General features: G+C 46.4%; 2 protein-coding genes across 5 annotated transcripts in view; one reads left to right on the top strand and one right to left on the bottom strand.

The window, feature by feature from the left end:
• LOC142074998 (kinesin-like protein KIF24) overlaps window positions 1-14,134 on the top strand; it is a 37,249-nt gene extending 23,115 nt beyond the window's left edge. The window contains exons 4-8 of the mRNA XM_075135991.1: window positions 6,203-6,274; window positions 7,015-7,124; window positions 8,050-10,491; window positions 11,427-11,520; window positions 13,809-14,134. Of these exons, the coding sequence (XP_074992092.1) occupies window positions 6,203-6,274; window positions 7,015-7,124; window positions 8,050-10,491; window positions 11,427-11,520; window positions 13,809-13,949 (2,859 nt within the window). The 3' untranslated portion in view covers window positions 13,950-14,134. The remainder of the gene's footprint in view (window positions 1-6,202; window positions 6,275-7,014; window positions 7,125-8,049; window positions 10,492-11,426; window positions 11,521-13,808) is intronic.
• A 5,173-nt stretch (window positions 14,135-19,307) lies between these two features.
• The window catches only part of LOC142074869 (ubiquitin-associated protein 1-like), a 42,872-nt gene continuing 36,794 nt past the window's right edge, over window positions 19,308-25,385 (bottom strand). For all 4 annotated transcript variants that reach the window (XR_012670734.1, XM_075135789.1, XM_075135788.1 and 1 more), the window contains one exon: window positions 19,308-20,539. Coding sequence is in view for 3 of the 4 variants with exons in the window: in XM_075135789.1 (XP_074991890.1) it covers window positions 20,399-20,539 (141 nt within the window). In the remaining variant the exon portion in view is untranslated. The remainder of the gene's footprint in view (window positions 20,540-25,385) is intronic.

The raw sequence follows: 25,385 nt of genomic DNA, 5'->3' as shown, positions 1-25,385 counted from the left end.
GTAAAAAGTGTAATTATTAATAGTTTCCAAAAGATAGCTCCCGAAGAACAGGAATGATGGCAGTGCTGAGTACAGTCTCCTGATCAATAATTTTATCATAACATAAAGCCAGGTCACACAGTATAGCAAAGCAATGACCTTAATCCATTTCCCAGAGATGACCAACCCCACATACAAACTGATAATCAGCAGTATAGACAGCCAGAAAGGTGCTACAGACCAAAACTGCAAGAACAGATCCAAAAACTCTGAGAGCAAATAAACCAACATTGTGACCAGCGAGTACTAAACTGATATAATGAATGCTTATAACAAATTTGTTTTAACCCGTTGGGGTCAGATGTGTCGTTATCTCAACCCTTCGAGCCCCACGTTGGGCGCCAAAAAGGACTGTCGTGCTTTAACCTGGCAGGCAGCCAAATACCACGCAGCCGCTCACTCACTCCCCCCTCCCCCAGCGGGACGGGGAGAGAATCGGAAGGATAAGAGTGAGAAAAACTCGTGGGTTGAGATAAAGACAGTTTAATAGAACAGAAAAAGGGAAAATAATAATGATAATGATAGAATATACAAAATGAGTGATGCACAATGCAATTGCTCACCACCCGCGCTGACCGATAACCAAGTAGCGATCGGTACTTCCTGGATCACGCCTACCATTCATATACTGAGCATGACGTCACATGGTATGGAATACCCCATTAGCCAGCTGGACTGGCTGTCCTGATTATGTTCCCTCCCATCTTGTGCACCTAGCTCAGTCAGTAGGCACGGGAGCTGTCCTTGGACTAGGAGGGCACTTAGCAACAACTGAAAACATCAGTGTGTTATCAACATTCTCCTCGTACTAAATCCAAAACACAGCACTAGGAAGAAATTTAACCCTATCCCAGCCGAAACCAGGACATCACCCTTACTTCTATTGGTTCTTGCAATGTCTCGTCTTCACTTAAAGCCACAGTGTCCTCTCTTCTTACTGCGCATATTCTGTGGGGAAGGGGCTTTGGTTGGTAGGGGGTTTTCCTACCCGGGGGGTGGGTTTTTTACTATGCTAATTAGGATAGTTCACCCGTAGTTCAAGTAGTTGTTTCTTTAGTTTTATCGGCAGTTTTTGTTCTCTTGGTGCTTATCTTGGTACTCCCTTATTTGGCCGCCTCATGGTGTCATCCTGTTTCTTCAAAGCCTTAAACAATGTCAAGATAACCTAAACATTAACCCAAACATATAGATTTCATCAGTCTACAATAGTACTGAATTGTGGCTTGATAGGCACAGGTCAAGCCCCAGTACAGTGCTAGAAGCTGCTGGTTTTCATTGGGGTAGGCAAGGCACCCTTCTATCAGGTGGCGTGTCAGTTTACCAGGATTACTTGCCTGTTCAGGTGTAAAATCCCATGCTATGGGAGATGATAACCATCCTAGGCACCTGCCCAAATCCTTCCACACACCCTGCCACCCAGGGACCGGCTGCCTCAGGGCACATTTCAGTATCGCCTCACCGAAAAGTTGTCAACACCAGATTCTACAAACCTGAAAATATGCCAAAAGTGTTAATTAGTAGTATTAAACAGCTCACTTAAGGGTGAACAAGGACCTCGGGAGCCTGTGTAATAAAACCACCCACATCGATCCTGGATAGGAAGAGGGAGGTGTATTCCCTCACCCTCTCCACAAGATAGCTCTCCCAGCACAGTAAGGGCATCAATGCCAGAGCAAAGTGCATAGCCATTGTTTGTATTAACATTGAAACCAAGAAGTTCCTGACAAACTCTCTAAGACTCAATTTGGAGTTTTAGAAAGCAGGTATTCTTTATTGCAGCGCTGGACGCACAGGGGATCGCTCCACCTAGTGTGCGTGCCAAATCACTTAACCATAGGGGTTAAATACAATTAGAGTATACATATTCATTACATTTCCGAGAAATAATCTAAATATTCATGTCATTTCCCGGAATTCATTAACATATGCAAAAATCTCTGACGCATGCGCCCTTGTGCTCTTCGGTGGTCTTTCGGGGTCCTCTGGTGGTCGTCGATAGTCTTCATCACAGTGCCCTCTGGTTGAACTCAGTCTTTACGCATGCTCCGTCTTTCCCTTGGCTTGGTTTACGTGTTTTTCACTTGTAACAAGCTAGCTTATTCCAGTATACCTTCCCTATCAACCCTACAAGGTTAGCTTCTCTATCTAATTTACGTAGAGTACCAAGTTTCAAGGCTCTTTTATCTACTGAATGTCCGGCCTATCTATTCATAAAGCATTCCTAACCCATCTACATCATTTCAACCAAAGAATCTCATGTCTCTTCACTGTTCCTTTCTTAACAATGCTTCCAAGATACACAATTTATCTGCATACCTACAGACACAACACCTGCTAGTTACCTAACTTTTAAGCAACAAATCTTAACAAACTGTATCCACTACATCAACATGTTCCCAAGCTCAGCAAAATAAAGAGATAAGCAGTGCAGCCAGCAAACTCCACAACCCACACAGAAGCTTGCCACTTAATAACTACTATAGCATGCTTAATACAAAACCGCTGTTGTCTCGTGCCCCACATTGGGCGCCAAAAAAGACTGTGGTAGGTTGACCTTGGCTGGCTGCCAGGTGCCCACCAAGCCGCTCTATCACTCCCCCTCCTCAGCAGGACAGGGGGGAGAAAGTAAGATGAAAACAACCTTGTGGGTCGAGATAAAGGTAGTTTAATAAAGAAAAGCAAAAGCCGTGCACAGAAGCAAAGGAAAACAAAAAAAAAATTATTCCCTACTTCCCATCAGCAGGCGATGTCCAGCCACTTCCTGGGAAGTAGGGCCTCAGTACGCATAGCAGTTGCTTCAGAAGACAAATGCCTTAATAACGAATGCCCCCCCCTCCTTTCTCTTAGCTTTTATTGCTGAGCACGAAGTCATATAGTATGGAATATCCCTTTGGTCAGTTTGGGTCAGCTGTCCTGGCTATGTCCCCTCCCAACCTCTTGCCCACCCCCAGCCTACTGGCCTTTGGGGGTGGGGGGTTTGGAGAGACAGCCTTGATGCTGTGCGAGCACTGCTCAGCAGTAGCCAAAGCATTGGTGTGTTATCAATACTGTTCTAGCTACAAATACAAAGCACAGCACTATGAGGGCTGCTGTGGGGAAAGTTAGCTCCATCCCAGCCAGACCCAGTACAATATTTTATCCTTAAAGACTTGAAGAGATTTTGGGGCCCTTCTGGCTAACTTAATCACCCAATTTTTGTACTATTTCCTACTCCATTCTCCAGCTATTCTGCTGAGTAACAACACAAAGCATACATCAGTAAAATGCTTTTTTTTTTTTTTTGCATTTAGAGACTTTTAATTCTTCAACATACAACAACCCAAATTTATGAAGTAAATGTAAAATTAGCCAATGTAAAATTAGCCCAATGATTTTAAAATGGAATGTATTTTTTCTGATTTCCTGGATTAGTTCCATATTTTCTTTGTAAGGGTATGTGGAAGGAGAGTGTCTGCTCCTTTAAGGGTATCTGCTCAAGGACTTTTTTCATTGCCGCAATGGATAATAAGAAAAGGAGGAAGCCATAAACAAGAACATACAGGGACACAAACCTGACTGACAAATGATAAGGGAGGCAGTGATGAGAACCAATCCTGGTCAGTCACACTGATTAGGGCATGTGGGAATATGAGAATGTTTATTCCAGCAAGGTTATCTGACATTGTCAATTGGGAAACTAAGGGAAAAAGGGGTAAACCAGAAACAAAATATACAGAGACACAGAGCTGACAAAGCAAACATGGAGACAATGACAAGAAACAAACCTCATCACTCACACTAATTGATGGTATATCAAGAAACTACAGGCGCCACTCCCAGGAAGATCAACCTGGACTTTGCAACTAATAAGATTGTAAACCAGGGAATCCTGAACTGGGAGGGGTTCGGGAATTGATAGAGCTGTACAAACCCATGAAGGCATGTGCAGGGGGAAGTGGGAGCAGGGAGGAACAAAGAGAGGTGTAGACAGAAAAGGGTATAAAACAGGCCAGTCACGTGTAAAATGGGGGCAGTCAGTATGCTTGTCTGGCTGAGTCCTGCACCTGATCACCGCAGTCTGTCCTATCTTCTTATTAAATCTTTTCTTAACTATCTCTCTGCGTAATCTCACTCTCTATCATGTGTGCTGCAATGACTCAGTGCCAACTACTGGTGAGACCTGCGTGTGTGAGTGAAAATTGGTGCCAGCTACTGGAGTCAGACCAGGGGTGCAGGCGCCCCGTGGCCTGTGGTGTCAGCTACTGGAGCGAATGGGGTCCTAGCATCAGTAGTTGGAGAGGCCGTAGTTCTCTGGATCTAGGGAGCCCGGAGTGCCAGCTACTGGGGGACACAGGTGTGAGTGGACTGGGTGCCAGCTACTGGAGTCAGACTGGGGGTGTAGGTGCCCCCAGCCTGTGGTGTCAGCTACTGGAGTGAGTGGGGGGGGTCTCAGCGTCAGCTACTGGAGCAAGTGGAGGTCTTTAACCTCCAGCGACTGGGGTAGGAATGGTGTGTGTCTCAAAAACCAGCTACTGGGGGGGACTAGGATGAGTGAGGTGAGTGAAGGGCTCAGCGCCAGTGGCTAGAGTGGGACCATGGGTCACAGCCCATGTGTCTGGTGTTGGCTGCTGGTGGGGGCTGGGTCTGTGCTGCTACGCCCAGTGGGACTTGCGAATGTGGAGTGCCTGTGGGACAAGTGTGTGAGTGCGTGCGTGCTTGCTAGTGCGCATCAAACTGGACTAGCCGGCAAGAAGGGGACCCATGAAGTGAGTAAGGTGGCCCAGGATCTGGGCAGGGGTGTCAGGCAGACAGAGGGGCCAGGATCTGTGAACGTGCGTGTGCTTGTGAACCTAGAGAGTGTCGTGTGTGTGCCTTCACCAGTGACCTTCTGTCTCTACCAGCCAAATATGAGGAAGGGGACGTGGCTGTCTATGTTTATGTTTTATGAGAGTCCTGTATGTAGGTGCTGTTGAGGGCAGCGCCTCGTCTGCAGCAATCTGTGTGATGGGCTGTGTCAGTGTCCTGTGTATGTCCTCCTGTGTATGTGTCCATGTATGTCTGTCTCTGGAATACGTGCTCAGCTTCACTTCTGGTTGAACCTGCAAACGGGAAAGCAGCAGCTGCATCCCTCAGCCTGGGCAGAGACCCCAGGTCCCCGGGGCACTGGGCTGGGCTCCAGTGGCTGGGCAGGAGGGGTCCTGGGCCAGAGTGGCTGGAGGCCTCCAGTCACACTCTTAACATCACTTAACATTATTCTACATAACAAAGGAATGAATCCATCAGATGACTACGAGACAAAGCATCAGCTTGTTTAGACAGACAGGCTGCATCTATACTACCTTCTGAGCATGGGCTTGAACCTGGGCTTGAACCCAGCTCCCGTCACAGCTAATTGTTTGGTGCTGGTCCATGCTCTCCCCTCTGGTTGGGTTTGGCGCATTGCACTGGTGTGAAGGGGAAACGGCTTGAGATCAGCTGCCTTCTAATACAGCCCAGTGTACCTACGTATAGCTGGGACATATAGACTGCAGATTATAGTCAGTATGGGGAGGAATATGCATGTATTAGCTCATGCTATCTCTGACTAAGGTATGAAAATATTGCTAGAGTGGCATAAGAAATTTGCACTGCTATTGTCCAAAGTGTTGGGTTTTTTTTCGGAAGGGGAAGACCTTCTTTTAGAAGAATGAAATTTATATGAGTTCAAAAAACTCTGTTCTTAGGGTGTTACAGGTATATGAATCTGGGGTACACCTGCCCTGCAAGCTGCAGCATAGTGTGCTGTACACACAATCTAGCTTTAAACTCGTTAGCTGGTGCAGGCAGCGGCAGGTCCACAGTAGTCTGGAGCTCTGTTCGTGCTAAAGAGTGTGTATTTACCAGCTTCTTGGGTTTTGTATAGCCCACAGAGCGTCAGGCAGGGCTAGCTGTGCTTTGTGCTGCAGCTTCCTTCTCTCCGAGTGCAGCTAAACTGCTGCTGATACCTGAACTAGCTGAAGCTAGCTAGCAGCAAACTCCCCTTGCAAGGGACATGACATAGTGGGAGTCAAAGGTGCATGAGGGAAATAGTAAGTTCATAGGTTGGGTTTGATGCAATTCAGTTCCTTGCCAGTGTGTGATTGATATGTTTTCCCCCCTCTGTGTTTTTTTTGTTTGTTTGTTTGTTTTTTTTTTCTTTTGGTAGCTAAAGGAATGCATTCGGGCGTTGGATCAGGAACATGCACATACTCCTTTCCGGCAAAGCAAATTAACTCAGGTAAAACGAGTAGAAAGGCAACAGCAGAGATTTCCATGATGAGCACAAAATAAAAAAAAAAAAATTAAAAAAAGGCATGATTCAATAACTGCTATTAAACTATTGAAGAAAAGAGAAATGAAACTTTTCCAAACATTAATTTTAAAGATAATCACAGAATTAAGGCCAACTGCCAGTTCCCCCAGTCAGTCCTGGGGACTGGCATGGTAAAAACCAAATAAACCAAATACTAAAACCAATCAAAGACCCCAAACACTACCTTCCAGACTCATGCAGTTACCATCTATCTCCACCCACTCTGCAACCAATCTTGCCTTTTCTGTGCAGTAACAGTCATGGGAGATTTCATCAACATTTCTTCACTCCAGTTGTAACATATGCTTTATCCCTCAAAACATATGGGCACACTTGTGGCACCTGGTGCAAGGCCTTGTTCAGAGCCCCAGTTAACACTTCTATTCATTTTAAATTGTAAACAAAGAATCGCAAGACAAATTGAGACAAGAGGACTACCTTTAAAAAAAAAGAGACAGTAACTGTGCATCACCTGACTCGTGTTAAACTGCCTCTGTATACATTGCTAATTTACAGGAAATGCAAGGTAACTTAGCCTAACTTTTCATAAGTTCTGAGCTAATTAAATCACTTCCCCTCATATTTTGTGTAAAATAAGAGCAAGCACATGTTTAAAAATAAATACATGAATTGCTAAGAATCTTATTTTTTCCTTCCAACCCTAGGTGCTAAAGGATTCTTTCATTGGCAATTCCAAGACGTGTATGATAGCCAATGTATCACCTAGCCACATAGCTACAGAGCATACCCTGAACACTTTAAGATATGCTGACAGGTAGGTGATGAAGCTCAATCTTGCCAATGTGAAAAACACAAAGAAAAAAGTAATGTATGATGTTTGCAATTACATTTTATTTTGTTTGCATTGGAAATGTTGGTTTAGGCAAGAAATGCCATTTTCATAATGCAAATAAAATCTTTACCTGTTCCAACTCTTATATTTGGTCTTAAAATTCTCTGGGTCTTGTAAATCCTTTCTGATGACAGCTTTTAGTGATGAAAATATCACTGTAACTGCAGAATTACTAACCTCAGCAATCAAAAGTTTTGTTTTAGTTTTGTATTGTAGTTCTGCCTAGAACGTGTGCAAGTCCTTCACCCTCCCTCCTACACAGGAGGAGGTAAATTACAGGCTCTGCAGTGCTGGGGTTAAGAGGACAAGAGATGCTTAAGGGAAAGAGGAACAAAGGAAACAGTTGAGGGGATAGGGTGATACCAATTAAGCAGCTCTTCACAGTTGCAGTGATGAGTCTTATCCAGGAGCACTGTAGCCCTGTACACATATCACCTGAGCTAATTAGCCCCACTGCAACTACTCCAAAAGTCCCAGTTGGTGTCTTGTGGGGCTCTATGATGTGCTGTGGAGAGTTCTAGCTTGTCTTGAGCTGGCACTGTGCCATGCTGCATTACAAAGTGTGGAAATGCAACCCCCTTCCACTGAAACAGAGGCCATCTTCACTCATCTGACTTGTTACGTACTGTTCAGGGAAGCACTTCAAAATACTGCTATAGACCTTTCCAGAAATTCAGGCATTTTGGCAGAGAGGTTTTGGTGCCTGTGTGGATCACTGACAATTAAAACAAAAATCATGACATTGAATTCAGTGTTTAGCCTTAATATGTGAAAGCATTAGTTTGTTCTGAAGACACTGTTATTTACCTGAAAGCATGACATCTTCTAAAGCCAGCCTCATTTACAGGGTCAAAGAGCTGAAGAAAGGGATTAAATGTTCTACCCCTGTCACAAACAGGCGTCGGACAGCTGGAAATGTGTCTCCAAAACGTGTCCAAAACTCTCCCTCTTTGCCACCTGGGGAAAAGAGCTCTCCAAAAAAAGTGAAGCTAGGCCTCCAACATCCTTCAAATACTACAAAAGCAAAGGCATGTCCTGCAGCACTCCAGCCACCGAGTGCCCCTTTTATCTCTACCCCCAGGGGAATCCACAAAGGACATGCCTACAAAGGAGATTCCAGCTCACCGTGGTTCCACCACACTAGCCCAATTAAGGGAGTCCTACGGATAGCACATCCCCTGAAGAAGAAAACTGGTGATCTGTCCCCTCACTCTGAAAAGAACCCCACTGCGAAGGATTTCATCATCAAAAATGCTGCCATGGCAGAAACAAAAGAGAGTGGCCAGAGAGACAAGTACATGCAAGACAGACCACCCGTCCAGTGCCTGAAAGTCCAGACAGTGCAACCTGTTCAGAAACAGCTTGTTTCTAGAGATGATTTTTCCTTTGGAGATGGAAATCTGCCTTCTGACGGCAGACAGGAATGGGGAAACTCCTTTGCTAAACAATGTGTTGAAACCTGGACAAATCTGCCTCCATTTCAGAAGGAAAGGGAAGAGCATTTACGTCTTTATCACCAGCAGTTTCAGCAGCCACCTATTCTACAGCAAAAATTGAACTATCAACCTCTTGAGAGGTTTTTAATGCAGTACAAGCCCCAGGAGATTCAAGTGAAGCAGGAACTGAGCCTTACTCCCACAGACGTTCAGAGCAAAGAGGGGATGCAGCTGGAAGATCTGGATGACAGTGATTTCAGTGAAGATTCTTTCTCACCTGTCTGTAGTCAAAAGAGCGAGAAAAGAAGAAACACCAACAAATGCAGTCAACATTCATTTTTCCTTCATCAAAGAGAACAAGGAAGTGAAGAAGAGCAAAAAGACCAAAAGCGACAGGATTTATTTTTTAAATATGCAATACCCATGCAAGAACATGAACTAGATGACGGCTGGGATTGTAGAGAGGGCAGCCCAAAGACAGAAGAATCCATTAAAAATGCAGGCTGCAGCACAACTCCATCAGACTGGAGCTATGACTTAACTATTGAGTCCTCTCCAAGCAATACTGCAGAAAAACCTTACTGCCTGCAGGAAGATCCTGCTTGTACCTGGAAAAACAGCAAAGATTTCTTAGCTGATCACAAACAGTACAAATCCAAACACAGATGTCTCGTTTACTCCAGTGAAGCCACCTTAACTCCAGAAAAGGATGCTTCAGACTCATATGTTTCTCCTGTATTGAAATCGGGAACTCCAGAGTGCAAAGAGATTGACCTACAGCACGAAGAGAAGGAAGAATCCACTTTGGATAGACAGGCTGCCCTTGCAGGAGATGTAAAATGGAAAGCTCGAAAAAATGGAGTTAACCATTGTGGATCTTCCAGTTGTTCCTCAGAATTCACTTCTGAGCTAATGGCCCCTCTCACAGTATCCCTTCTTGACTACAAGGAAACAACTGATACAGAGAAAGTGTCTTCTAACCAAGAGAAGTCCCCCCGTGTGAAGCAGATGTCGGACAGGAACATACATGGCTCCCAGAAAAGGTTTGAGGAAGAGGGCTGGCAGTGTACAAGAAGCAGAGCTCTGACGGACAGCATGCTGGAACTGGGGGAGCAAATGCATCGTGGTGGAAGACATTGTGCCCTGCTGCGTTCCCTACAAACAGGGGACAAGTGGCTTTCACCCGCCTGCTGTGATGTGAAGGCATGCTGCTGCCTGCTGGGCTCAGGCTCATCAAAGCAAGGAGTCGTTCACAGTTTATTTGTTGGATGTGACCTGACAGAAACATCCGCAGCTGAATCCATGGGCTTCAGGGGAGAGAGAGAACGTGGTTTGTTTCTCGGTAACTCAACGTGCAAAGAATACTCAGGTGGCAGACAGTGTGATGCTGACGTTAAAGATAATACTGGTAATTCAGGAAAATCTAACTCAAATCAAGGACCCAGTGCTGAGCCCATGGCTCAGGAAATAAATGCTAATATACCTGAAAAGAGCTATTTTTCAGGTGCACCATGCTTTCTCAGTGTAGGAAATATGGATTATGCAGTCCAGTCCCCCTCTCAAGAAAGCAGCCTGCTGTTGCAGCCCAAGTCAGGACTGAGGAATGAGGACTTCAGTCATTCTGAAGACCCAGCCAAGTCATTGTTCAGCAGTGAGGAAATAGGGTTCCTAAAAAACAAGTTAATGCAGAGTATTTTTACACAAGAGACTTTTGCTGTGGATTCAGGATCTGCAACCAAAGATAATAAGCCATTAGCAAATGCAAAGAGCCCCTCAGGCATGTCCAACAGCAACTCTCCAAGTACTACATCAGAGATGGGAAAATGGCAGAGGGAAGCCCTAGAAAAGGCACAGTAAGTCTTGCTCGTCACTGAAGTTTGTCATGAAGCTCAAAAATTCTAGACACATAATACATTTGCCTTTATTTGTATATCATACTCATATATACTTTAAAAACTGATGGGAAATCAATCTGTGAAATAATTATTTAATAAGATTAATGATAATTTATAGTCGTTATCTTATAAATATATGATTGCCTGTTATTTAGTGATATTTTAAAATCTCACAGGAAGCCAATTATTCTATTAGAGCTTCCTAGGATAATACTAGAGGAACGAATATTATGATACAAACTGCAGTTCTCAGTAACTAATTGACTTCCTATAAGCTGTAAAGTACCTAAATATCAAAACCTCCCATCAAGAATCAGGTGATAGCTGTTCCGTCCCTATGGAAAGAAAAACAGCTACAGCAGCTGGGCGATCACTAAAGATGTAGATGTAAAGCTTCAGAGTACTGTGAGCTGCCACTGTCGGCTCCCAAGGACTGGACTGCATTCACGTGACTGAAAATATGTTGTTGGTCGGAGAAACTTGCTCAGAGGAATGAACAGCAGCACTGCCTTCCCGCTCTGTCTGTTTTTCACCAAAATGACTTACAACCTCATGGTTGTAAGCCATTGCACCACCTAATTGGACAATTTTTTTGCTCCTAGATTTCCCTGTGGTAAAATGCAGTATGTGCCCCTGTGCTGCCTATGCTAACGAGAGGCTGTGGTCACTCCTCTCTGAGCAATCCTCAGTCGTCAAGGTCATCTTTAACCCCAAACCAGTGCAGTCCACTGCACTTCCAGGAGCACTGGTGTGCACTTTCTGAATGCCAGGGACCACAGGACAGCAAGGCTTCCTCTGGGGTATTCTTCCTTCTTAAAGGTTTATTGAGGCCAACAGTAATTATAGGTAGCGCAGCAGGCTGTGTAACCAGTGGTATATTTTATGTTAATCAGACAGGCTGTAATTCGGACCCATCGGCAGCAGCTGGATGAAATGGCATCTTTGTGCTTCAAGGAAGAGTGCTTGATAAATCAGATGTCAGCAATGGTAAGTGTTTCAGATGATGATTTCCATGCCCGTTGAACTTGCATAAATTAATCTTAGAGATTATTAACTTGAATTAGTGATGTGACATTCCTCGTCAGTTCTTCCTCTTGTTCTCTGATGCCTCCCTGAGTCCTAGGAGAGGCCGCTCATGTTCAGTACCTGTTATGTCTTTGCCGGTCTCCACACTGCCAGGTCCCTGGGGGAGAAAGAGACTGATGGGTCAACTCTGAACCGCTTGTTTCTGATGAAACAGCTTTCTCTTATCTTGCGTCATGGGTACCAGACTGTACCAAGCAGGGTGTCTTTCCATGTGATGTTTTTCTTCTTACAGGCTGGAGCAAGTAAGTCAACACCACAGAAAACAGCACACCCCTAAAGCATGACACTGGGATGTCGCAGTTGGTGGCATAGTGCCATGTTGCCTCTCCCTTCTGGGAGTCCCTTGCCTATCACTCTGCAGATGTGCCAGCCCCTGGCCCCACTCACTCCAGCACTCTAACCGCTGTGACTTGCGCCCTCACAGGCTCTTCACTTGTTTCACTCAGGTGTTTCTTGGCTTATCCTTGTCTCGGGTGGCAGTAGTGTAGGCTAGACCTAAAGACTGGCACCTGCATGGCCCCACTGCTAGCCAGGCAGTCCCAGTTCTCTATTTCTCCTGCACCCAGACAGATGCATGTCAGAGCTGTGTGAGACGTTTCATCTCTCACCCAGACTATTAACATTTCCCAGTGAGAACCTCCTGCCTTCCCAGTTCCCTCATCTTATCAATAAAGCCAAGCTCCATTACTGCATTACATTATCAAACCATTTTAATTCCTATCACAGTTCAGAGCTGAAGTACAGCTACAGGGACTTTTGCCTCAGGGACTTCAGAATGGAGCCACCATGTGGCTTTTTTGCTCTGATTTCCAGCTGCATGTGATATGTTACCAGATACCATATAGAAGTTCACAAAGCAGCACAAGAGCCATAAACTGTATTAGTTTTGTGGCAGAGAATGCAGTGATACAAAGCAATCTTTTTTTTTTTTTTTAAAGTCTTGAGATTGTTCTTCCTAAGTCTGTTGGTCACTGGACACCCACACTCCCCCCCCATTTATTTGCCCCTTGCAGCAAGCAATCATTTTCTGGCTAGCAGATTTATGACAACCTTGCCAGGCTTTCCAGCAGTGTGTGAATGACTTATGTCCTGTAGTGTTCTTTTACAGCATGACCTTTCTTTGGCCAATGAAATAATCTTGGACTTCCCGTATCAGTTTCTCTCCTTCCACTTTCAGATGGTTGCAACTTCTCCAGCCGTGAAACTTTGGCTGCAGGAGAGACTCCTGCCAATACTGGCCACATAGTGAACCAAGCAGTATTCAAAGTGCTTAAGAAAAATATGCCACAGCAGCTGGGCTGGTCTTCATTACAGTCCTGATGTCCCTGCAAGACAATGACACAGTGCGCGAGATAGCTGGAGTCCTGCCAAATAAGCTTTTGAATGATTGATTTTCATGCAGTGGCCCTGAGGATGCTGACACCTCCTGGCGTCTTAGACACTGACCTGTGAACAGAGGCAGCAAACTCTGCTCTCAGCTGGAGAACAGAGCAAGTCTGAGTGCTCCCTTGTTAATACAAGCCCTACTTAAAAATATCTGCCTCCATTTCAGTTTTAATCACAGTTTCATCTCACTTTTTATCCGTGTGGCAGGTTGCTATGGAAGGTAGAGTTCCCCTCGGCCGAGGCTACCTACACTGCCGCTATTTCTCATGTCAGATCTAGCAGACCTGTAGCCATGCAGGAGTTGGACTGGCCGTGTGATCCGATCTGAAATAATCCCTTCCATCTCCCCAGAATGGGCTATTATGTCTGATCAATGAGTGGCCCAGCTCACTATTCATTTTCATGATTGCTAGACCCAACACGAGAGGTGTCAGGAACAGAGTTCAGTACATTGTAAAACCGCACATCAGATGACCAGTCCCTATACCAAACCTCTGAAAAGCTAACCGGTGTACAAGGGTGATAACAGGTGCTTTATACATTTTTATTTTTAAACCATTGTATTAGCTGTAATTTCACCAACAGATAAAACTACCGGAGTAAGTTAACCTCGGTATTTAGAGGCATTGACCTTTGTCTGTGAGGGTCAGGACTTTAATAAGGAAACACTGATTTAATCTACTACACCGCAGAATGGAAAACATTCTGGTTTTATGTACTGCTGCAGTGCATAAAATAGGCTGATTTTCTCCAACCTACTGCTACTGTTGTTCCCTAAACTTTCCTTTTGCCTTCCTCACCAGGATTTTCAGAATTTTGTGACCAAGCTGGATGAAGTCTTGGTACTGAAGTCAAAGTGTATCCAGACAACGCGAGCCCAGCTTCAGCTCTATTTAGCCTCTACTGGCACTGACATGTCCCTGCAAACATCTCCACCAGTTTAGACCTTCTTTGCTTACACATGCACAAGAACAGCTATGGAAAGAGCCAGCCAGCGTTTCATCCACACTTGGTGCTGCAGAGTGTGGGTGGGTAGGGGATAGCTTTTGGTTTGATGTTTGTGATTAGTATGTATTTTAGATAAGGATGGAGAGAATTCCGAGTAAATAAGATATGACTACTTGGCACCACAAGGTTTTGTATTTCCTTAATACCAGTAAGCCATGTTCTTAAGAATAACAATTCAGCAGCCTTTAAATATCTCACCAAGGAGCAGGCAGTCCTGTCCACAGTATTCATAGCAGCTTCTCACATGTTAAAGGCACTTCGGTGTTGCCACGAAAATCAGGGGGAAAGAAAAAAAACACTTTGAAGCCAGACACAGGTCTAAACAGAAATGCTCAAAAGCTATCCAGAAAAGTGTTTGCAAACAGAAGCCAGGAAAAACAGAGGAGCCTCTGTTTGTTAAATACACTAACATAACTAGACCATAAGTAAATGGAAGTCAAGGCAGGGCAAGAAGTGCTGTCGCTTTCAGAAGAAGGAAGGCTATTGTCGCATTTGTTCTTTGCTTGGGACGAACACTCCAGAGGTCCTGAAAGAGGTGGCTTAAGTCATGGGTAACAAGTGGTTTAGCAGGGACTTTGTATCGAAGGTTTCTCTAGCATGCTAATAAGCATGTGGGTTTCATACTGCTGCCAACAGTGAGAGGCCAACAGACAACCGCTACAAACAATGTCTGATCCCTGCGCCATGGCACAGCTGTAGAGTGCTCATCGTCCAAGTTGACAGAATTGATTTTTCACATCAAAAGAGGGTCTGGTTAGAGGCAGTGGGATTTCAGAAGCTGCTAACAGTGCTGTTATGTGAAGCTGGTATTTGAATCAAGAACTACAGAATGATAGCTGGAGCCCTGCAAAAGCTCTGCTGCTGCATGCATCACATCTGAACCACAAAACAAGTCCACTTGCTGAAGCCACAAGTGACCTTGAAACATGCTCAGCTGGCAACACGTTGTGTGAGCGCTCCCACTCCAAAATTAGGGCTGTCGCAGCACATTGGGCCATCTCGGTGTCTCCTCAGTAATGCCTGTAGTAACTCAATCAAAGACTGCTCAGTAGGCAGAAATGCCAAGGGTAAGGGAACACTGCTGTCTGACCAGCTGTGAATTTTACCGCCTGCTTCTACAGCTACCCTGAGGAGCCCAGGTTTGGCCGAGCAGCAATACAGCAATCGCAGCGACACTCCGTTATCTGGGTTGCGCATTTGGTGCAAACGCTCCCAGGAATGTCACACAGCGTAGCCCTGGGGAACAGAAGTGCAAGGGGAGGGCTCGTAACAGAAGTCCTACATCAGTGCCCTGACTCTTGGGGGTTTTTTTTAGCACTGGTTAGTCTCCATCTTGCAATTGAGACTGGATTACTCTCTGGAGCAGAGAGCAGAGTCCCTCCAGGGTCTGAATTTATGGCTTTCAGGATGGTTCCTATGTCCAGGTTACAGGCCAGTGGCAAGTCACACCTGAACCCACGTCTCCCAGCACCCTTTTCAGAAGCCTTCCTCGCCCAGAGAAATGAGGCTTTCGGGAGCAAGACTTTTTGTGTCAGCAGTATTTTGGTATTTGTGCACAGCGCAGAGCAGGGGTGCTTCACAGCCACCAGAGAGCTATAAAGCAGCGGGACACTCGGCGTCTTGTTAAAACCATGGAGGGGGGAGCAGGCATTAAACTAAGCTCCCCTTTAAAACAAGCAACTCTTGGAAAGCCTCCCTCCACCTCCTGGGGCCAGGGAGAGCTTTCCCATGCGTAAGGTGAGGAGCACACGTGGCAGCTGGGTACTCCTTCCGTCTTCTGAAAGCAGAAATGGATGTGCTCACTCACAGTAGTTTCCCCAGCACTTTCTCATAGCGTATAGAAAACGGGGCCATGGGGGAGCTGCTGAGGAGTTCTGCAATTTTGTTTGGAGCCGAGGAAAAGGTTGGGCTGTAGGATGTGTGCAGAGGTCACAGGAAAATGAGATGCCCAGCCAGTAACACAGTGCTAGGGAGGAAAACTTCCCCTCCACGTACTCTGACGCTTGGGAGATGAGTACTGGTTGATTGTACTCTCAAGTTTTTTTAAAGAGCAGCTCAGCAAAGCACATTCACAGGCATTTTCAGTCTCTTACCCAAGCTGGCCATTTCCAAAGCAAGAACCATTCGCACAACCAACAGTGCCATGTCCTTACCTCGGTATTTTCAGAGGTAGTTGTAACAAGACAGATGAGTGACCAAAAATTTCCTTGAGCAGAGGAGATGGGAGTTAAGTCAGCTGAGCCACCTGTGAATCCTGTCCGGTCTACTGTGAAAAAGGCAACTCTGCCCAGCAGACCTGAGTCCCAGCGCAAGTTCCCAGGGAACCATTCGCTCCCTGGAGGAATGGCCAGGAACACTGAGAAACAACAAATAAACAAAACAACAACAAAGCAGTTTTCCAAGGTCTGATATTCTTTTTTTAAACTGGAGCCACCCAGCCAATCCACAAGACTACACCTTGTTAAATGTAAGATTTTATTATCAGTCTGTTTTCAGAATTTTATTTTTCCCTACTGAATGTGAGACTTGACTAAAATAAAAATAAAAAAAATAGCAGCCCTGGCTGTGAAAATTCACCCATCCTTGGCAATAACAGGACTACGGAGATGCGTGAAGTGCCGCACGCCTTTGGAGATACCAAAAGTGGGCTCCTACTACGCAACGGAAACTACCAAAGCTGTTGTCAAAAACAGTAACGTTTTTCTCTCTCTACTCTTACTACCTAGATGCTGCTTTAATTCTTGTGTGAAAATGTGCTAAATGAGCATTTTAAAAGTGTCATCCCCTTCCTGCTGTTTGATACTGCACCGACACCTGATAAGAATGGTTTTCATTTCAACTCGAGGAACGTATGTGAAAGTGTTTGTTGTTACAGCAGTCTAAGAGATTAAGAGAGCCTGGCCACGTACAATCAAATAAATACAGAATTAAAATAGGTTCATTTTTGTATTCAGGTGCAACAAAGACTATTAATGCTCATGGCAGATGCTTGATATTTTATTTGAATAATTGACATTATTTAAAATAAAATTCAATTTACTACAGAAGTCTGGTAAAATTTGTTTTAAAGTAAGTGTGATCAAAATGCCCATTTGTTTGATTGCAAAAGATTAACTGGGGCTGGGAATCGGTACGAGATCCCCTTCACACCTGGCCTGTTGGCATAGCTGGTGTTTCAGAAGCTGTCCCCGAGCCACGTGCCGCCGACCCCAACAGCCTGCGGCAGCAGCAGAACGACCCTTGCACCAGGTTCTGCTGCGCCGCTGGCAGAAGCCAGCGGTCTCCCCGGCGTGGAGAGCTGCCCAGTCAGACGCCACGCAGAAAAACTGCTGACGCAGGCTCCGGGGTCGGCGACCCGCGCTGCCCAGGGGTGCTGCAGGAGCCACAAGGCCGGCCAAAGAAAGCCTCGGGGCACGCTGCAGCCCTGGGGCACAGGGGCATCTGCAGCTCCCGCTGCCTCACAGACTAGGATCCCAGAAAGAAGTCACCCTCGAAACAGGGCAGCGACCACAGCGGCACCTCTCACCCCACCAGGTCTCCAGCCATCTGCAGGCAGAGTGGGAGCCCTCAGTTGCCGTGTGGGTGACCGGCGGCTCTTACCAGGCTGCTGCTGTCCAGGAACCATCAGGAGGCAGCTCAGGGGGCCTCTGGCTCAAAGCACAACCGCCAATTTTGGCTCTGCCTCCACACTTCTCCTCACAAGCCGTTCCACCAAGGCACCCAGACCTCAGTATCTGGCAGCAGCTCGCGCAGGAAGGCAGAACAATCTCTGACAAAGTTAAAGCAGTGCCAAGTGCCAGGTACACAAATCAGGTACATAAATGAATCTGACCTGAGAACCTAAGGAAAAGCCCCAAGGTCTCAAGTGTGACTGGGACGCAGTCATCTTCTCTCCAGCTAGTGGCAGGGCAGACCCCAGCCTCGCACCAGCAACACCTCCCCACGTCCAGGCTGAGCTTTGTTCGTAACTTGGCAGCAGAGAACGACAGTACCAGAGTCACTAGTGATGCACAGCGCCCAAAACAACATTCAAATCTTGTCACATTGTGCCACTTGTTAGACGTTTCTTCAGAAGCGCTTCTCCCCTAAGCCACCCGGTTAATCCCCTCGCTCCGCGGTCTGTGAGCGGCCGCCCCAGAAACACGCTTCCAGCCTTCAGCCACCCAGTGATGTAAATCCAGAAACCTCGCTGCCGAAGCAAGAGCAACGTCCCCAGGGACAACACAGATGGAGACCGGCCGCACAGGTATCACTTCCCATCTTCACCCCTCTGCTCTCACTTCTACAGCGGCGTCCATAAGCAGAGCGGTTACTGTAGTGGGGTTTAAAAGAAGCCCCCACGGGGGGACTGCAAAAAAACTTAACACACATTAACACAACCAAAAAGATGATTTTATTCAAGGTTCGGTCTAAATAGTTGTTTCTTCACTGGCAAGACTTCTTGCCCCTTCAGGACTGTCTAGTACCAGACAGGGACTTCTTTGGGTATTAATTCTGAGAAAACCGAAACAAGCAACACAACCGAAAGCTCTCAGCAGCGACAGTAAGGCAGTTTCAGTTTTGTTTTCCAGCTTTTCTGACTGATCGGGAACCCCATTTCCTAGTTTCAAACTGCCACATCTCTCACCTGGGAAGGAAACCTGCACCCACAGAGGCAGCAGCTGCTGAATGTCCTTCTCAGACAAGTTTTAATTTCAGCCCCACCACTAGAAGCTGGTGAAGCTCAATGCTACAGGATACAATGCAAGGCAATCTGCCCTGGTCCTACTCATCACCCATCTCCACATCTCCTAGATACTTGCCAGCTACATCTCTCTTAGCATCACTTTGTTTTAAGTAAAGGTATGTAATTAACGTAGTTGAGCACCTCACAGGGAATTCCAGGAGTTAACACTGGACCCAAATTAGATGTTTTGGTCATACAAAGTTAACACCGTAATGGAGACAAACGCCATCTCCTTTGGGGTCCTGATGAGCTAAAACCTCCTACTGAAAAACCTAAACTGAGGCAACGAGCTGTGCCGTTTTCCCCTCCTGAAGTCCAATGCTCCCAGCTCCATGCTCTAACATGAGTTTGGACCCGTAGGCTTGGTTAAGCTGTGGTTAAGCCACAGAAAAAAGCAGCACATTCCACCGCTGCAGCCGCCTGCCTGGAGATCTCTGGCCATTCTGCCCAACACACAGTGTTCATGCGTGCATACAGGAGCAGGCAGCTCCTGGGCAGGCAGGATCCAGCACGTTCTTCATCTGCTGAAGCCAAAGAGCATGAGAGATGGGAACCATGACACTGGAAGTTATATTTGAAGGTTTTATTAGTTGTTCTTCTGCAGAATCAAAATATTTAGCAAATTACTTTAAAGATTCCTCAAGAGTGCTGATATTTTATGTATTTAGAACTTGAACAATGTACAACGTAACACTTTGAACTATCAAAACCAACCCAAAACCTGATTTCTAATACTAGATGTTATTATGTAATTCTATAGCAGTGTGAAAAATGGAACTAATGCAGTGAGTATATTTGTTTTAAAGAAAGTGCTTGAAAGAAACCTCCTGCATCACACTGAGTATTATTTAAAACAAAAAGATAACTGATTTCTTAGCAGGGCATTGTCTTAAATATCCTACAAGCCTAGGGAATTAAGAATACCCCAGCTCTCTGCCTTCAGGTTCAAGAACCAACACAAGTTGCAGGTCCAGGTAGAGTTCACAGCTTACCTGTTTCAAGAGAACTTACACACCACTCGGCACTGAACGCTTATGTCTGGCAAAGTGTTGGATGCATGGGTAAAAAAAAAACAAAAACCAACAAACCAAAAAAACCACAAAAGGAACAGCTTCTCTCTTTATGCATAGCAACAGTTTCTGAACCAGTGTTTTACTAAGTTACAGACTAACTTTCAACCAAAAAATAAAACTCCATTGCACTAAAGGTCAAATTTAACCAGTTAATCTGGACTGTGACAGTCAAGTAATTCAGTACAAGCAGACACCATGAAAGCAGCTTCAAAGAATCAAAGCATCTTAGTTTCAGAACCAACTTAGTATTCTTCTGTCCAACTCCAGTGCAACAGTGAGGGGGGGAAACCACTCCCGTCTCTACCTATGTACAGTTCCAGTAGAGGCTGGGCAGTCTAAACTCTCCGTGGCCAAGCTGGAAAAAGGAAACTTAGGAAAGGACACTTTAAAAATTTAATTTAAGAAAGAAAGTTGGCTCTCAGTGGAAAGAGAAATGCTGGAGTGATGCACAGGGGCGGGCTTGCTCAGTCATTCTCCCATGTATGCGAAAAGCTGGACTCCTTCCTGCCGAGAGCAAGTCACACTGGATGTGAAGGTGGCGGGGCTGGTCCTGCTCTGTTGCTCACGAGAATCCGGGAATGTGTTTTCAGCTGGCTCCTGCACGGGCCATTAGATCTTCCAAAGCGTTGTGTTGGTCGTTGTTATGTAATAATAAGACCTCCTTAATGTCTTTTAGTTCAAAGCCCATTTCTTTAAATTGACTCATTAGTTGGAGAAGTTCTGTGATCTGAAAGATACAGACAGTCCATTATTTGCAAGAGAAAAGAGGATCAGTGCTCGGTGGAAGTTTAGCACAGAGCCTGTCTTCAGCGACTGGGCACCCCATGGGGTGGATTCCCCCTCCCCCACTACAGCCTGTTCCAGCTCCCTTTGGAGAAAGTCCACTCACACCAGAGCCGGCAGAGCTCTGGGTGCAGTAGCCCACGGAGTCCCACCTTCAGTCCACTGTGTTTGCAGTCCTGCATTTCCAAAATCCTCTTCAGCAAGGGCACCAAAGCTTAGTCTGTGGGGGTGTCTCTCCCAGTAGGAAATTTATCAACCTGGCCCAATTTAGGTTCCCAAAAATGCTGATTAATGGCACCCTGCTCCCCCATCCAGCAGCTTCTGCTGCATCTGAATTTTTTTAAAGTTACTTTGACTTTGGGAACAGTACTGTAGCCCTTGCTATCAATTGGCTTCTCAGATCTAGGGCAAACTTGGGGGATTAGCACAGATCCTGTTGGACACACTGTTGTCGTGGTTCAACCTGGCAGGCAGCCAAATACCACGCAGCCGCTCGCTCACTCCACGCCCCCCTCACTGGGACACGGAGAGAATCGGAAGGGTAAGAGCGAGAAAAACTTGTGGGTTGAGATAAAGACAGTTTAACAGAACAGAAATAATAATAATGGAATATACAAAAATGAGTGATGCACAATGCAATTGCTCACCACCCGCGCTGACCGATAACCAAGTAGCGATCGGTACTTCCTGGATCACGCCTACCATTCATATATGAGCATGATGTCACATGGTATGGAATACCCCATTGGCCAGCTGGACTGGCTGTCCTGATTATGTTCCCTCCCATCTTGTGTACCTAGCTCAGTCAATAGGCACGGGAGCTGTCCTTGGACTAGGAGGGCACTTAGCAACAACTGAAAACATCAGTGTGTTATCAACATTCTCCTCATACTAAATCCAAAACACAGCACTAGGAAGAAATTTAACCCTATCCCAGCCGAAACCAGGACAGTATCCACTCCTTATTCTGTACCATTTACGTCATGCCTAGGTCTCACATTTTTCAATACATTCCAATTAATCACCACCCCCTTTCTTGTCTTTATATATATATTTATATATACACACAGATATCATTCCCTTAGTCTATGGGCCATCCCTCTAAAATGTCCACTGAGTTCATTTAGTCCATGGCTTTGGGCTCCATCTGTCATAACAGTCTTGCAGGGCAGGAGAGATGGTGTGTGGTGTTAGACTGTTGCATCTGAAGACAGTTCTGATTCCATTATTGCTGCGCTTGTCTGGTTCTATCATCGTTGCACTTTGCTCGGTTTCATTGGAGTTCATTCTTCGTTAATCTGGGTGATTTTTACTGCTATACCATTGATAGCAACCACAGAAATAATGATATACAATATCATATAACAATTAACATCATACAATTAACATCATTGGCTATTTTCACCCAAAATCAAGTCCCCTTGAGGTACACACTGGACCTCCCCATCCTTTTGCATCACCCACCAAGTGCACCCAGGTTCTTGAGCAAAAGCCACTCCACGGGTGGGTTTTCCCTTGCCAGAGGCAGGAGTTACCCAGACTGTCTTCCCCAGCATGTTTCTTATGTGCACGACAGGGACTTTATCTCCATCTACTGTACATAAAAGTATTGACTGGGCAGGGCCAGCTCGACTGAAAGATCCCCTGGTGTTGACTAACCAGGTGGCTTTTGCTAAATGTGTGTCCCAATGCTTGAATGTCCCACCACCCATTGCTCTCAGCGTAGTCTTTAGCAGCCCGTTGTATCGTTCGATTTTCCCAGAGGCTGGTGCGTGGTAGGGGATGTGATAGACCCACTCAATGCCGTGCTCTTTGGCCCAGGTGTCTATGAGGGTGTTTCGGAAATGAGTCCCGTTGTCTGACTCAATTCTTTCTGGGGTGCCATGTCGCCATAGGACTTGCTTTTCAAGGCCCAGGATGGTGTTCCTGGCGGTGGCATGGGGCACAGGATATGTTTCCAGCCATCTGGTGGTTGCTTCCACCATGGTGAGCACATAGCGCTTGCCGTGGCGAGTTTGTGGGAGTGTGATATAATCAATCTGCCAGGCCTCCCCATATTTATATTTCAACCATCGTCCCCCATACCAAAGAGTCCTTACTCGCTTGGCTCGCTTGATTGCAGCGCATGTTTCACATTCATGGATAACCTGTGCAATAGTGTCCATGGTCAAGTCCACCCCTCGATCACGAGCCCATCTATATGTTGCGTCTCTTCCTTGATGGCCTGAGGCGTCATGGGCCCACCGAGCTATAAATAATTCACCCTTATGTTGCCAGTCCAGATCCGCGTGAGCCACTTCAGTCTTAGCAGCCTGGTCCACCTGCTGGTTATTTTGATGTTCTTCAGTGGCCCGACTCTTGGGTACGTGAGCATCTACGTGACGTACTTTTACAACCAGGTTCTCTACCTGGACAGCAATATCTTGCCACAACGTGGCAGCCCAGATGGGTTTACCTCTGCGCTGCCAGTTGTTCTGCTTCCACTGCTGCAACCACCCCCACAGGGCATTTGCCACCATCCATGAGTCAGTATAGAGATAAAGTACTGGCCATTTTTCTCATTCAGCAATGTCCAAGGCCAGCTGGATGGCTTTCACCTCTGCAAACTGGCTCAAGTCACCTTCTCCTTCAGCAGTTTCTGCAACTTGGCGTATAGGACTCCATACAGCAGCTTTCCACCTCCGATGCTTTCCCACAAGGCGACAGGACCCATCAGTGAACAGGGCATATTGCTTCTCGTTTTCTGGCAGTTTGTTATACAGTGGGGCCTCTTCAGCACGCGTCACCTCCTTCTCTGGGGATATTCCACAATCTTTGCCTTCTGGCCAGTTCGTGATCACTTCCAAGATGCCTGGGCGACTGGGGTTTCCTATTCGGGCCCGTTGTGTGATCAGTGCGACCCACTTACTCCACGTAGCATTGGTTGCATGATGTGTAGAGGGGACCCTCCCTTTGAACATCCAGCCCAGCACCGGCAGTCGGGGTGCCAGGAGGAGCTGTGCTTCAGTGCCAACCACTTCCGAAGCAGCTCAAACCCCTTCATATGCTGCCAATATCTCCTTCTCAGTTGGAGTGTAGCGGGCCTCGGATCCTCTGTATCCCCGACTCCAGAACCCTAAGGGTCGACCTCGAGTCTCCCCTGGTGCTTTCTGCCAGAGGCTCCAGGTAGGACCATTCTCCCCGGCTGCGGTGTAGAGCACATTCCTTACATCTTGTCCTGCCCGGACTGGCCCAAGGGCTACTGCCTGAACTATCTCCTGTTCAATTTTTTCAAAGGCTTGTCGTTGCTCAGGGCCCCATCTGAAATCGTTCTTCTTCCTGGTCACTTGATAGAGGGGGCTTACAATCAGGCTGTAATCTGGAATATGCATTCTCCAAAAGCCCACAACGCCTAAGAAAGCTTGTGTTTCCCTTTTGCTAGTTGCTGGGGACATGGCTGTTATTTTGTTGATCGCATCCGTTGGGATCTGACGACGTCCATCTTGCCATTTTATTCCTAAAAACTGGATCTCCTGTGCAGGTCCCTTGACCTTACCTTGTTTTATTGCAAAGCCGGCCTTCAGAAGGATTTGGACTATTCTCTCCCCTTTCTCAAAAACTTCCTCTGCTGTGTTGCCCCACACGATGATGTCATCAATGTACTGCAGGTGTTCTGGAGCTTCACCCTGTTCCAGTGCAGTCTGGATCCGTCCATGGCAAATGGTAGGGCTGAGTTTCCACCCCTGGGGCAGTCGGTTCCAGGTGTACTGGACGCCCCTCCAAGTGAAAGCAAACTGTGGCCTGCACTCTGCTGCCAAAGGGATGGAGAAGAAGGCATTAGCGATGTCAATGGTGGCGTACCACTTGGCTGCCTTTGACTCCAGTTCGTACTGGAGTTCTAGCATGTCCAGTGGCGTGACTTCGTTCAGGCCACGGCAGTCTCCTGTTAATCTCCACTCTCCATTGGACTTTCACACTGGCCATATGGGACTGTTAAAGGGTGAGCGAGTCTTGCTGATCACTCCTTGGCTCTCCAGTCGATGAATCAGCTCATGGATGGGAAGCAGGGAGTCTCGGTTGGTGCAATACTGTTGCCGGTGCGCTGTTGTAGTAGGTAGTGATTGGTACCTGCTGTTCTTCAACCCTCAGCAACCCCACAACAGAAGGATTCTCTGAGAGACCAGGCAAGGTGGACAGCTGTTTAATTTCCTCCGTCTCCAGGGCAGCTATACCAAAAGCCCACCGGTACCCTTTTGGGTCCTTGAAATACCCTCTCCTGAGGTAGTCTATGCCAAGGATGCACGGAGCCTCTGGGCCAGTCACAACGGGGTGCTTCTGCCACTCATTCCCGGTCAGGCTCACTTCGGCCTCCAATACAGTTAACTCTCGGGATCCCCCTGTCACTCCAGAAATACAAATGGGTTCTGCCCCTTTATAGCTTGATGGCATCAGGGTACACTGTGCACCAGTGTCTACGAGAGCCTTATACTCCTGTGGGTCTGATGTGCCAGGCCATTGCATCCATACAGTCCAGTAAACCCCAGAGGCAGGGCCCCTCTAGTTCTGGTCATAGTATCAGTTTCTCACTTCTTGCAAACGCAAGTCCAGAATTCCTTCATTACAATCCAAAGTAAGATCAGCCTTTCTACTCTGTCTGGGAAACTGTTCACTGGAAACTGGACCGTTGTGAGACAGGTTTTTCCTGAAAACTGGAGCAGCATTTTTCCTGGGAGAACGCCCTTGTGTGATTGTTTTTCCTTGCAACTCACATACCTGTGCCTCTAGGGTCAAGGTAGGTTTTCCATCCCACT

Source organism: Calonectris borealis, chromosome W, assembly GCF_964195595.1.
Source record: "Calonectris borealis chromosome W, bCalBor7.hap1.2, whole genome shotgun sequence".
In the NCBI taxonomy this organism is placed as follows: Eukaryota; Metazoa; Chordata; class Aves; order Procellariiformes; family Procellariidae; genus Calonectris; species Calonectris borealis.
This window is presented reverse-complemented; position numbering and strand designations above follow the sequence as displayed.